The following is a 14,811-nucleotide window of genomic DNA, read 5'->3' as shown; positions in this document are numbered from 1 at the left end:
TGTCAATTCTGATTCAATTTTCAGAGTTGAAGATACCAAGTTTTTTGGGGTATCTATTGCTGCGGTTATGGGAAGGACCCCAGGGAGCTACATCCAACACTAAAGGAAACCTGGAGTTTAGATATTTCCATAGTGATGGTTTAGTAAATTTACCCATCCTCGTATCAGGGGAAAGCGATATGTGTTGTGATTGTAGGTAGAACCTTCCCTTCCCAAACCAACCTTCCGTACTTAAACGAAATAATCGCCATACCAATGCAGCAGTGGCCACCATTCCGGAATCCAGGTCCTCGCGGCTTCACCGAGGCAAATAGTCCCTGTTTTTAGGGCGCGCTTGTGACGTATCCATGTGGCATCGAGGAGACAAATAGGCCCTGCCCCCGGCGTGCTCGAGGGGTGTAACTAGCGGCTGATTCGAAGCAGGGAACACCTCAAATCCAACTAAAGGCAATCTCTGTTCCTTAAACAAAGCTGGAACAAGTGTGTCTACTCTCAGGAGAACCAGGAAACACGATCTCTCCACTCTTAAGACTGAACTCTCAAACCTGTCTCCCTCCTCCAAATCCTGATGGAATCTGGTCAAATCTGTTTCTGGTGTTTGTTCCGCCTCCATCCCCTCCATTTTACCTCAAACGGCTACACAGCTGACATGCACGTGACAAAGCCGAATGCCTCAACTCTGTGTTTGCTTCATAATCTTGTGTCACGAACCCATCTCTCTCTGTATCCACCTTTCCCAGTCGAACCCAGCTGCTCCTAGACTCTGTGTCCTTCTCTCCCGACAAGGTGAAGTTTCTGTCAAACCTCAACTCTGATTCTACAACTGGACCAGACGGCATCAGCCCACGGGCCCTAAAATCCTGCTCTGCCGCTCCATCTCACCCTCTCTCTGTTCCCTTCAGCCTCTCTTTTGCTCAAGGTCATCTGCCATCTGCTTGGAAATCAGCCAACATTACCGCTTTACACAAGAAAGGTGCAAAAACAGATCCTTGCAACTACAACCCAATCAGGCTGTTACTAATTAATCAGCAAGGTCATGGAATCCTTCCTCTTCTCCAATGGCTTGATCCCAGATCATCAATTTGGGTTCAGACAAGGCCACTTTACTCTGGACAGTGGACATGCTGCTTCTGTTGTCTCAACATTGGATGGAGGTCATTAATGCCAGACAATAAATCAGAGCCCGCTCCCTTGACATATTTCATGCCTTCGACACGGTCTGGCACTCCACTCTGCTCACCAAACACTCCCCTTATGGTATCCATGTAAATCTCCACTCATGGCTCACGGACCTCCTGTCCTGTCGTAGTCAACATGTGGCTCTAAATGGAATCCTCTTATCTCCTCTTCATGTCTATGCTGGAGTTCCTCAAGGCAGTGTTCTGAAACCTGTGCTGTTTCTAATCTTCATCAATGATCTCTCCGACTCTGGAAAATCCTCTCTATCTTTTTGCTGATGACTCCACTCTCTGCCGCTCCATCTCTCATCCCTCAGATCGGCAGGCTGCAGCCTCTTCACTCTCTGCAGACCTGGACAAAATCACAAACTGGTCAAACAAGTGGAACAGGTCTTTCAATCTTGACAAATCTCACACTCTCACTTTGTCTCTCCGAAAATACCGTCTGGAAACCCTCCTATCTACTTTCCCAGCAACCTTCTCCAATAAGTTCTGTCACTCAAGGTTTTGGGTGTTATTATCTGCCATTATCTTTCCTGGGAAAACCACATTTCCACGCTGGCCTCCAAATCCAGTCGCCGACTGGGCATCCTCCGTCGTGCGAAATCATTTCTGGCTACTTCTGAGCTCCTCACCACATGCAAAGCTTTCATCTGCAGCTCAATGGAATACTGCTCTCCGCTCTGGGCTGGTGCTCCTGCCTCACACCTGGCTCGGCTTCACGCTGTTGAAACCAAAGCTTTCAGAATCATTGGAATCTCCCGCGATGATGCTGATTGTGAGGGCCTTTCACTCTCTCACTGCAGGCAGGTTGGAGGTCTTTCTGTCTTCTACCGACTCCTCTCCGACTTAGCTGCCCCTGATCTGTCTGTGTTCTGTCCTCCAAGTATTCCTTCAGGATGCACAAGATCTGCCAGTAACCCTCTTCTGGTGAAATTGCCAAAATCAAGACTCACTGTCACCTTCACTCTTTCATTCCTCTTTTCTTCCACCTCGAGAACAAACTCCCACACATTCTTCAATCCTCTCCTCCCTCCAGGTCTTCAAAACAGCTGTCCACCACTATATCTTGTCTTCCCCCATCCAAAACCTTGATCTTTTCTACCTCCGTCAATACACCCTAAATCCACCTTTTTCAAATTCTGTTTTTCTTTCCTGAAAGTCCTTGTAGTGTCCATCTTGTTTATCCCGTGTACTCACACCCCAACCCTCTCTATTCCGCAGATGTCCCTGTTCTCTACTGTTGTTGTACTTCCCTCTCTCTCCCCTTCTTGTCTCCCGCTCCTTTTATTCTAAGTTATATGTGTTAGCTCTCATACAAGCCTAGACTAAGTATACAAAAAAAAGACAAAGGTTCACTGCTTCATTTCTCATCAGTGAGAGATGACGTGCGTAGCTTAAAAAATTTGGGGGCAACATTCATTTCATTTTATTGTCCACTTTTATTGTCCACAATCATCACGTTTTCTGATTTTCTCTTGCATTTTCATTGTCACTTTTCCCACATAATGAACTGCAAAATAGTTGAAGAACTCATGAATATTGACACAAAACCCTAATGTTCTCCATTCGATCGATCTGAACCAGGCAGGTGGATAGTAAATCTCCTAATTTGAGTTTATTCAAAAGCAAAAGCAGTAACTCAAACACCATCAAAGCATGGTGCACACCAAAACAACTCTTGACGGGCTGTTCTTCTTCTCCTCCCATTCAACTCTGCTTCCCATTATATCTTCAGAGAGAGAACATTCATTAAAATCCCTCCACCTACAAATTGTTCTTCCTGCCAAGACAATTATATCTCCAGAAGTAACCAGAAATCTCGACAACTCCGTCGATCTTTCTGCACAATTTAAAGTCTAACGACAACATTATAACCTGTTACCTTTTTAAATAACTCAACTGGAAGAATCTCACCTCATGAAATATTAGTTATATCGAACAAGTAATTTGTTCCATATCGAATGATAAACGTACAATCGTTAACATCGCACTGTACCTATACACCGCTCAACGGAGATTTTGGTGAATATTTTGTGACAGCTCTGTCCAATGTCCAGAGGCGCGTGCGATTTGCACTTGTGGAAGAGGAAGAGACTTCCGAAAGACTCTTCCGGTCGCTCGATTTGGACTCTTCTCTTCTCGGGAAGCTCTTCTGCCTCTTCCTGTCATCCAGCAGGGGAGGCGCGGGCTCTTCGAAAACAAAACGGCCTAGCCTAATTTCAGTCACGGAGAAACGCTGCTGGTCATACTTACGCAGCAAAACTTGCAAGTGAAAACACAATCTGGATATTTGCATCAACTTGTGATGCAGTGTTGAAGGAGCTGTGCTCCAACGCGAGTCGAACGGATTGACACGACAAAAGACGGGAATTCGTCCGAGTTGCTTTATTGCACAAATCAAACTCGGGTACTCTGAAAAGCCCGTTTATCGGGCAGCAATATATATACACACTCAAACACGTCATGCCGGAGCGTTTGCCCGGGAAAGGCGAGACTGGGCGTGCCCGGGCGTCCTGGGCGAGCCCTGGAAGGGCGAGTCTGGACGTGCCCGGGCGTCCTGGAAAGGCGAGGCTGGGCATGCCCGGGCGTCCTGGGCGAGCCCTGGAAAGGCGAGCCTGGACATGCCCGGGAAAGACGAGACCGGGCGTGCCCGGGCGAGCCCGGGAAAGGTGAGTCCGGGCATGCCCGGGAGAGGCGCGTCTGGGCCTGTCCGGGCGGCCTGGGCGAGCCCGGCATGGTGATCGCTCCCTGGCCGCGTCCTCGGCAGGTGCAAGGCGATTGTGTATACCCAGCGGTAACTGCTACACGCGCCCCCCCAGAATCGACTTGCACCGGCAGGGTCAATTTAAGGGGGGTCCTGATGACCCGGCCGAAGCGACCCCTGGAGCGTCGTGGGGGGGGGGGGGGTCCGGTGTGGTGGTGGGTGGTCGAGCGGGGGAAACCGTGGACGGGGGGCGGCCTCGCCACGGAGGAAGGGCCAACCGTGGTGGTTGGTCGACGTCCACGTGCGCCGGCTTGAGGCGGTCCACTGAAATCCGGTCCGACCTGCCGCCGATGTCGATGACGAATGACTTGTCGTCCCGTCGCAGGACCCGGAAGGGCCCGTCGTACGGCGGCCAGAGTGGCCCCCGGTGTGCGTCATGACGCACAAAAACGTACTCCGCTGTGCCAAGCGCTGGGGGGACGTAGGACTGGGGGCCACCGTGGCGGGACGTTGACATGGGGGCAAACCGTCGGGCGGCCTCCTGGAGGTCCGAGCGCTGGCGAGCTGCGGACCAGGGACTGGTAGCGTCGGTAAACGAACTCGCCCGGTACGCGGAGAAGCTGGCCGTAGACGAGCTCGGCGGTGGACGCCTGGAGGTCCTCCTTGGGGGCCGTGCAGAGGCCCAAAAGGACCCACGGCAGCCGGTCGGCCCAACCGCCGTCCTGAAGGCCGGTCATGAGCGCGGCCTTCATGGAGTGGTGAAAACGCTCGCACAACCCATTGGCTTGGGGTGGTAGGCCGTGGTACGGTGGAGCTTGACCCCCAGGTTGCGGGCGACCGCGCCCCACAGCTCGGAGGTGAACTGCGGACCGCGGTCCGAAGAGATGTCCGCCGGTGCGCCGAAACTGGCAACCCAGGTGGCGATGAAAGCCTGTGCCACGTCGGCGGTGGTGGTGGAAACGAGGGGAACGGCCTCCGGCCACCTGGTGGTCCTGTCCACCATGGTGAGCAAGTGTGTGACACCCCGTGATGGGGGAAGGGGGCCCACCAGGTCCACGTTGACGTGGTCGAAACGCCGTTCAGGCACGGTGAAAGGTGCCAGCGGGGCCTGGGTGTGGCGGTGGACCTTGGCCCGCTGGCAGGCCGTGCAGGCGTTGGCCCAATCGCGGACGTCCCGTCGCAGTCCGTGCCAGACGAAACGCGCCGACACCAGCTTCTGGGAAGCTTTCCGACCCGGGTGGGAAAGGCCGTGGAGGGAGGCTAAAATGCGGCGCTGCCAGGTAACGGGCACGACGGGGCGAGGCTGGCCTTGGGAGACGTCGCAGAGCAGGACAGTGTCCGCGAAGGGGACGTCGGCCAGGCGGAGGCCTGTGTCCGCCGCACGGAGGGCTTGCACCGTGGTGTCGGTGGTCTGGTCGGCCGCCATCAGCGCGAAGTCGCGAATCATCAGCGCGGTCATCAGCGCGAATGACCCGTGACAGCGTTCGCGCTGGCCCGAGAAAGACAGTCGGCCACGGCGTTGTCTTTTCCGGTGACGTGCCGGATGTCCGTGGTAAATTCTGACACGGCGGAGAGGTGGCGCTGCTGGCAGGCCGACCACGGCTCCGTGACTTTGGCCATTGCGTAAACCAACGGCTTGTGGTCGACGAAAGCCGTGAACGGGCGGCCCTCTAGGAGGTAGCGGAAATGGCGAACGGCCAGGTATAGACCGAGGAGCTCGCGGTCAAATGTGCTGTATTTTAACTCGTTCGGCCGGAGTTGCCGGCTAAAAAAAGCGAGTGGCTGCCAAACCCCATTCACCCATTGTTCATGTACGACGCCCACCGCGTAGTCGGAGGCGTCCGTAGTGAGGGCGATGGGAGCGTCGAGCTCCGGGTGAGCCAGCAGCGTTGCGTCGGCGAGGGCCCGCTTCGCGCTCGTGAATGCCGCGTCCATGACCGCGGACCAGACGGTGTCATGCTTGGCCGGCTTGCCCCGGAGGGCTTCGTAAAGGGGCCGCATGAGCTGAGCAGCACGGGGCACGAAACGGTGATAAACATTCACCATGCCGAAGAACTCCTGCAGGGCCTTGATGGAGCGGGGACGCGGGAACTTGGTGATGGCCTCGACCTTGGTTGGCAGTGGCACGGCCCCGTTCTTGGTGATGTGGTGGCCCAAAAAGTCAACGGCCATCGTGCCGAAGTGGCATTTGGCCGGGTTGACGATTAAGCCGTGCTCACTGAGGAGCCCGAACAGTGTTCGGAGGTGGAGGAGGTGTTCGGCCCGGGACGTGCTGGCGACGAGGATGTCGTCCAGGTAGACGAAGAGGAATGGCAGGTCGCGCAGCACGCCGTCCATCAGGCGTTGGAACGCCTGGGCCGCGTTCTTGAGGCCAAACGGCATCCTCAAAAATTCGAACAGGCCGAACGGCGTGATGACGGCCGTTTTTGGGACGTCGGCCGGCCTGACAGGTACCTGGTGGTATCCCCGTATCAGGTCAATTTTTGAAAAAATGACCCGTCCCGCCAAACGGGCGGAAAAGTCTTGGATGTGCGGGATCGGATACCTGTCGGGGGTGGTAACGTCGTTGAGGCGGCGGTAGTCGCCACATGGGCGCCATCCGCCCCCCGGCTTTGGCACGATGTGCAGTGGTGAGGCCCACGCGCTATCGGAGCGCCGCACGATGCCGAGGTGCTCCAACACGTCCAACTCGGCTTTGGCCACGGCGAGCTTGGCCGGGTCGAGGCGGCGGGCTCTGGCGTAAACCGGCGGGCCCGTTGTGGGTATGTGGTGCTCGATACCATGTCGCATTGCGACGGCCGAAAACATCGGTCGCGTGAGGGCCGGGAATTCCGCGAGCAGGCGAGCGAACTCGTTCGCCGCCGGGAGGGCGCACGCTAGTTCGGTCAGCGCGGAGCTACTCATCGTGCATGCCAGGGAGCTGAAGGTCTCGGCGTTGACAAGGCGACGCCGTTTGACGTCGACCAGCAGCCCGTGCGCGCAGAGGAAGTCGGCGCCCAGCAAAGCCATGGGCACACTTGCGGTCACAAAGGTCCAATTAAAGCGCTGGCTGCCGAAGCAGAGGGTGACGTTGCGCGGGCCGAAGGTGCGTATGGCCGATCCGTTGACCAAGGAGGGGCCGCAAACGGCGGTCTGCTTGTCCTGCTCGGAGGCGGGTATGACGCTCAGTTGGGCGCCGGTGTCACAAAGGAAACGCCGCCCGGACGCTTTGTCCTTAATAAAAAGCAAGTTGCCCGAGTGGCCGGCGCTCATGGCTGGTAATGAACGCCGGCCCGATCGTTTCCCGACTTGCCGAAAGTGCACGGGGGTCGGCATGTCCGAGCCTTCTGTCCGAACCTGGTGTGGTAATAACACCACGCCTGGTCAGGTTGAGGCCCCGGCCATCGTGTTGGAAGCGGTCGGCGCGGCGTAGCGGCCGCCAGTTGCACCGGCAGTTCGGCCGCCAGTTGCACCGGCAGTTCGGCCTCCAACCGCACAGGGCGCTCGGGCGCCATGGGCGTCGCCTCAGACGGCGACGGGCTCCAGGTAGCCGCCCCGATGTGCTGGCCTGCCGAGGAGATCTTGTCGGCTTCCCTGGCGAGGGCGCGGGGATCCGCGATCTGTGTGCCTGCCAGGGCGAAGCGTACCTGGCTAGGCAGCTGGCGGAGGAACAGCTCCCGGAAAAGAAAATCCGGAGAGTGCTCACCGAGCAGCGAGAGCATGTAGTCCATTCGCTCGGACGGGCGCGTGTCGCCGAGCTCGGGCAGGTCGAGCAGGCGTCGTGCGCGTTCCGCCAGTGAGAGGGCGAATGCGTCGAGGAGGAGCGTCTTGATCGCGCCATACTTGTCAGCTGCTGGCGGGTGCTGGAGGAGGCTCAGGGCGCGGGCCGCGGTGGCGGAGCCGAGTGCTGCTACCACATGGTGGAAGCGGGTGGCGGAGCCGAGTGCCGCTACCACATGGTGGAAGCGGGTGTCGTCGGCGGTGATGCCTCGCAGGGCAAACTGGGAGTCCGCCTGGGCGAACCAAACCGCCGCGTGAGCCTCCCAGAAGGTAGGCAGTTTAAGGGCAACTGCCGTGTCCATGTCGGGGTCACCAATGAAGGAGCTGTGCTCCAACGCGAGTCGAACGGATTGACGCGACAAAAGACGGGAATTCGTCCGAGTTGCTTTATTGCACAAATCAAACTCGGGTACTCTGAAAAGCCCGTTTATCGGGCAGCAATATATATACACACTCAAACACGTCATGCCGGAGCGTTTGCCCGGGAAAGGCGAGACTGGGCGTGCCCGGGCGTCCTGGGCGAGCCCTGAAAAGGCGAGTCTGGACGTGCCCGGGCGTCCTGGGCGAGTCCTGGAAAGGCGAGGCTGGGCATGCCCGGGCGTCCTGGGCGAGCCCTGGAAAGGCGAGACTGGGCGTGCCCGGGCGAGCCCTGGAAAGGCGAGTCTGGACATGCCCGGGAAAGACGAGACCGGGCGTGCCCGGGCGGCTCGGGCGAGCCCGGGAAAGGCGAGTCCGGGCATGCCCGGGAGAGGCGCGTCTGGGCCTGTCCGGGCGGCCTGGGCGAGCCCGGCATGGTGATCACTCCCTGGCCGCGTCCTCGGCAGGTGCAAGGCGATTGTGTATACCCAGTGGTAACCGCTACAGTGTCATCTTTGTCTAATTCTTCCATCATGAGCGCGAGTAATACATGTTTGGCCGCTATCTTGCTTCTCTTCTGCCTGTTCGGCGCAAAGCAATCTTCCGGAAGAGGCTTCTGTCTTCGGAAGAGACCAAATCGCACGCGCCTCTGATATTTTGGTTTTTCATGACGAAATTTTTTTTTCTAAAATTTTTACTTTTATTCTCATAATAAGTTTGAAACTGCACTCATGAAAGATTTCAAAGGTTTAAATAATTTGATTCTTTATAACTTCTCTGTTTCCTTCTTTTGCAGAATGAACCAGTGCTCCTTGCACTCAATCAAGTGAGTAAGGCTCAAAACAAACAATGTCCACTTACTATTTTACTGTAATATCATGGTGGTCCGAATAGCTTAGAGGTGGTGGACTTGTCTTTGAGTTGTCTCGCTTCTCTTGACCAAGATATTCCCATAAACTGTCACCTTGGTGTTTCACATGTTTCACATTTCACAAAGTGTGGTGTTCCTCAGAGGGATGTTGACATGGGTGGTCCGTTTTTGTTTTGTTCCATTGGTGGTTGTTGATGTCACAATGTCTTTCGTGAAGAGTTTGCGAGTTATCGCTGACACCCTGAGTAAATTACAAATTCCACCTGAATTCTGATTTACTTGTACGTCAGGCTTGGCCAGTTGGTTCTTGAAACGCTTGGGCTAAAAACTTTCGCACAAGGTGGGAGTAATTGGGGCCATTGTTGTAGTAGTAGGTAGTAGTAGAAGTAGTAGTACTCGTAGTAGTAGACAGTCATTGGAAAAACTTTAATGACATATATAAAGTAAATTGAAGGTATGTACTTTTAGATCTATAACTGGTAGATGATACCAAATATGCTCAAGGTACAATCGGCCCACACAGGCGCCATAACAATCAGAGTAAATTACTTGTAATGAAGTGTTTCCAGCTTCTAAAAGATCTTCCACTTTTATAACCCCAATGATGAACTCAATATCATGCTGACATGGTTGTTTTTTTGCAGGAATCACCTTTGAATTGCACCATTATTGGAGGGATTATCTGCAGAAAGGTTGTCATCAAAGGCATGCATTTCCAAGGCCACTCAAGGTTAGTTACATGAACCAGTATTTATTACAAGTAGCTGTTATACAAAATAAGTACTGCACATGCAGCTTTTTCTGGAGGGAGGTATGAAAACTGAAAACAAGATGGCAAGGATCTGCGCAAAAGAGAGGGAGCAGATTCCTGTAGCATTCCCAGGTTGCATTAACATCAGGAGGACGATAGAGACCGGTCCTGAAGTGAGATGGCGGCTTGTAATCCCTGCCAGTCTGTCTGATTGAACTGTCAGACATGCCCGACGCTGATGCGGCTCTCTAATATGTGGATGTTTAAAGTGGAAGTCAACTACCGCTGCAAAGACACCAAGTGGCAATGGCTAGTTGTGGCATGAGGAGTCAGGAACCTACAGTCACGTGAAAAAGTAAGTACACCCCATGTAAAGTTTTGACTTTTTCAACATATTTCAACATACAGCTATTTGATCTTCATTTCATAAATATTGATAGATAAAGGTGATATAATATAACAAATATCATGAAACATTTACATTTTATAGTCTATTGTATAATTTAAATAAACATAAATGCAAATTTCGCATGTGGAAAAAGTAAGTCCACCCCTACATTTATCACTACTTCAAATACATAAAATTAGAATCAGGTGCACCAGCTCAGGTGCAAATGATTAGAACATCGTTAGAGAGGATCTTGGAGGAACCTGTCTTATTTAAACCTCAGACATTTAGTTTGGTTTGCTCTTTGTTGTTCAAGTGTGCGGCGTCGCCATGCCTAGATCAAAAGAGCTCTCCGGGGCCTTCAGTAAGAAGGTTATAGATGCCGACGAGTCTTGGAAGGGATTTCAAAAGATCTCCAAACAATTTGAAATCAATCATTCGACTGTCCGGAAGATCATCTACAAGTGCAGAAGATTCCAAACATCTGCCAACTTGTTCAGGCCAGGCCGCCCCAGCAAGTTCAGCCCGAGAGCAGACCGCAAGATGCTGAAAGAAGTCTCTAAGAACCCCAGAATGTCATCACGGGACCTACAGGTAGCTCTTGCCACTGTTGATGTCAAAGTGCACGAGTCTACCATTAGATAGAGGCTGCACAAATTTGATCTACATGGGAGGTGTGCCAAGAGGAAACTTTTGCTGTCCAGAAAGAACATCAGGGCAAGACTAAAATTTGCCAATCAACACCGAGGCAAAGACCAGCACTTCTGGAACAATGTGCTCTGGACAGATGAGTCAAAAGTATAGCTATTTGGCCACAGTACCAGAAGACATGTTTGGTGAAAACCAAAGACAGCATTTGACCACAAGAACCTGATACCAACTGTAAAGCATGGTGGTGGAAATATTATGGTTTGGGGCAGCTTTGCTGCATCACGGCCTGGGCAGCTCACCATCATAGAATCCACTATGAATTCTTCATTGTACCAGAGGGTGCTTGAGGATAATGTGAGGCCATCTGTCGGAAAGTTGAAGCTCAACCGAAGGTGGACCTTGCAACATGACAATGACCCTAAACATACCAGTAAATCCACCAAGGAATGGCTGAAAAGAAAGAAATGGAGGGTTCTGGAATAGCCAAGTCAAAGCCCGGATCTAAATCCCATCGAGATGTTGTGTGGGGATTTGAAATGAGCTGTGCATGCAAGAAACCCCTCAAACATCGCACAGCTGAAAGAATTCTGCATGGAGGAGTGGGCAAAAATTTCTCCCAGTCGATGTGAGAGACTGGTAGACAGTTATAAGAAATGTCTACTTGAGGTTGTTTCTGCCAAAGGGGGCAACACCACCTATTAGAGCCAAGGGTGTACTTACTTTTTCCACATGCGAAATTTGCATTTATGTTAATTTAAATTATACAATGGACTACAAAATGTAAATGTTTCAAGATATTTGTTATATTATATCACCTTTATATATCAATATTGTTGAAATGAAGATCAAATAGCTGTATGTTGAAATATGTTGAAAAAGTCAAAACTTTACATGGGGTGTACTTACTTTTTCACGTGACTGTATACTGTATATATATATATACAAAGGTGGGCGGTCCGCTTCGAAAGTCCGCTTATCCGCTTATCCGCTGCAGCGGACTAACGTTTTCGAAGCGGATAAGCGAATCGGAACAACCCCCGGAAACCGAAGCGGATAAGCGCAAGCGGACTACCGAAAAATTAAAGCGCATCGCGATTCGCCAAATCAGCTGTTAGCCTGAGCCGTTACTCTAGAATTGTGAATATTTATTTAAGTGAATAATAAGTGAAAACTGAATATTTTATTGGACGCTAGAGCGGCAATAACGTCAAGATGGAGAAAGCTGGTCGAGGAAGCCGCTGAGGGGGAACCCGGGGCTCTCGCCCAATCTCTTCCCGCTCGAGTTCCGTGATGCTTGGGTAACTCTATTTCTCAGGCATAACACGCCGCTCCCGAGCTCTGCCTCGGTCGAGCGCGTGTTCAGCTACGGGTCGGACATCCTCAGGCCTAAGAGGTTGGCCCTGGCTGCACCGAACTTCGAGGCCCTCGTCTTCATGAAGGGCAACCTCCAAATCCTCAAGAAGGCCCACGAGGTGGAGGAGGAAGACGAGGACTAGTCAACAGACTGCTAGTCTGTTGACTAGTAGACTCTCTTGTCAAAGAAAGGACGGGCAAATTGATTTTTCTTTAATGTAACTTGCATATATTAAAATTATATTTAAATTAACTGTAGAGTAGAGTAGAGTCGAGTGGAAAACTTTATTTCAATAAATTTTGAATAAATTTTATTTAAATAAAAATGTATATTTTTGATCTTAAAAGCTTTGTTTGTCTTTGTAGTAGTTAGAAATGGCTATTTAGGCTTAAAAAGCATTAAATTCCCTTTAGAAACGTCAAAAATCGCTTTAAAAACGTCGAAGCGCTTTTAAAAAATCGAATCGAAGCGGATAAGCGGTAAGCGGACTAAGATTTTCGGCCGCTGAAGCGGATAAGCGAATCGGACTACACGGGCTGGCGGAGCGGATAAGCGGTAAGCGGACTTAAAATTTTCCGAATCGCGCCCACCTTTATATATATATATATATATATCACTGTGTATAAGAGTACATTTGTGGATGACATCAATTTGATCAACATCAACAGTGGAGTTGAAGGACAAAGTAGAGTGAGTCTTGAACAAACAATGGGTGTGGGGAGGAATGAGGTGTAGGGCAGGGTGCATGAGGTGGACAAGACGGATGCAGAAGGAAACCCTCAGGAAGGAAAAACTGCAAATTTGGAAGGTGTTGGGATTAACAAGAGTAGAAGAAATCATAGTTTTGGATACGGAATGATACGAGATGGCGGTGAACAGCGGGAGTAATGAGACTCAAGGGAATGTGGAAATTGATTCCACAGGTGAGAAAAAGATGAACGAATGATTGTAGGTGAGCAGTGATCCTGGATTTTTGGAGTTTCACCAGAAGTGGGTTGATGGAGGACCGCGTGTGCCCTGCACAAACCTGGGGGGAGGGTTGGGGTGGGAGGGGTGTGTGTGCTTACAGGATGAAAAGATCAGAGGCTGCAAAGCAAGGAAGGAGGTGGTGGAAGACAGAGACCACCGACCTGTTTGCAATGGGATTACGGTCAGATTGATTTCGATCCTGACCGATCAGAAACAGAATTGAAAACTCGTTTGTGCAAATTTTTGTTGAATGAAGATTTCACAAGGTGCAGTTTCCAATTATCATTACATTCTGAAAGTTAGTTAGATCATGTAAGAAAAGAAAGTACTTCTTTAGTCGATTTCACTCCCAGCCCTAAATAGTGATCGCTCCCCTGTCACTGCAAGCACAAGCACTCTCTCTCCCCCTCTCTCACCCTCTCTTTCTTTCACTCTCTCTCTCTCTCTCACCCTCTCTCACACCCTCTCTCTCTCTCACCCTCTCTCACACCCTCTCTCTCTCTCTCTCTCTCTCTCTCTCTCACTCTCCCCCTCTCACCCTCCCTCTCTCTCACCCTCTCTCTCACCCTCTCTCTCTCACTCTCCCCCTCTCTCCCCCTCTCTCTCCCTCTCTCATCCTCTCTCATCCTCTCTCTCTCCCCCTCTCTCTCCCCTCTCTCTCTCTCCCATTCAGATTGGGAGTGGCATTGAAAGAAGAAAACTCGAATGATATAGCTTTTTTCCTTGAAGTGAACTTTGATCAGCACAAGTGTGCCGTTAAGACGTTCGAAGATGGAAGATGGCAAAAGGAGTTGGATAATTACCACTGTCCATTTAAATACAACGAGGAGTTTGAGGTGAGTTCTCCAATTGGACCTGTATGTTAATCTCATTACCCAGGTTACACGACTTCACTTGTGATTTTACAAATACTCTTCATTAATTTAATTTGCTTGTACAAGTCATCACAGCTAACTTGACAACCATTAAACCAGTATTTTGGCAAGAATATCTGAAGCTCATTTTTGTCACTTTTAAAGCAGTCACCTGAAAATTTCATTTTTTACATGGTGTTTGAAGAGCCATGCCGTTTACCATGAAACAATGTGATAATAGTAAAGGTCTTTCAGGTTGACGTGTATTTGCAGTGCCAAAAGTGTTGGGAAACAAAAATGAATGAATGAATGAATGAATGATCGTTTTAAGGCCATTTTTCCCCACTAGAGCGGAGGTTAGCCTTGTTGGCCCCATGACAATCATGGGTCCCTGTTTGAGGCAATGTTTTTATGGCCGGATGCCCTTCCTGACGCCAACCCTTAGTCGCCTCTTACGATGCGCAAGGATACGGGGTACCTATTCTAGATCGGGGTACACACCGGGATCATTCATCCCAGCAAGCTGGTACTCAATTTGCCGACCTCGGAAGGATGACAGGCTGAGTGAACCCCCCTGGCGTTAATTCAGCGATCGACTGGGATTCGAACCCAGGATCCTAGGATCCCAAGCCGGCACCCTAACCGCTAAGCCAACACCAGGCAACAAAAATACACCTGAATAATGCTCGTGCGGAAGAGTTTTGCCGATACAGCATAACAAATCCAAAGCTTTTCTACGAGAAGAGGCAGAGCTTTTGGTGGCAAAGCTCTGTGCATGACATTGGTGTTCCGTGAAGAGTTGAAATGAGCGAGGCCCAATATGCTTAAAATTTGGGCCATGATGCTTTTCAAATCAAATATGCTTGTGATGATAAGATAAGTCAAGTTGTGAGATGTCATATTTTAGAGAACATGACAGAATTACATTGTTAGGTCACACCTTACATTTCACACTGAATTGTTTTTCGGTCA

General features: G+C 51.1%; 1 protein-coding gene across 1 annotated transcript in view; it reads left to right on the top strand.

Moving 5' to 3' along the window:
- The window catches only part of LOC137438643 (32 kDa beta-galactoside-binding lectin lec-3-like), a 73,664-nt gene that overhangs the window by 43,843 nt on the left and 15,010 nt on the right, over window positions 1-14,811 (top strand). The window contains exons 7-9 of the mRNA XM_078767145.1: window positions 8,798-8,827; window positions 9,517-9,602; window positions 13,659-13,821. Of these exons, the coding sequence (XP_078623271.1) occupies window positions 8,798-8,827; window positions 9,517-9,602; window positions 13,659-13,821 (279 nt within the window). The remainder of the gene's footprint in view (window positions 1-8,797; window positions 8,828-9,516; window positions 9,603-13,658; window positions 13,822-14,811) is intronic.

The sequence above is a fragment of the Myxine glutinosa genome, chromosome 13, assembly GCF_964187855.1.
Source record: "Myxine glutinosa chromosome 13, kmMyxGlut1.1, whole genome shotgun sequence".
NCBI classification, from domain to species: domain Eukaryota; kingdom Metazoa; phylum Chordata; class Myxini; order Myxiniformes; family Myxinidae; genus Myxine; species Myxine glutinosa.
This window is presented reverse-complemented; position numbering and strand designations above follow the sequence as displayed.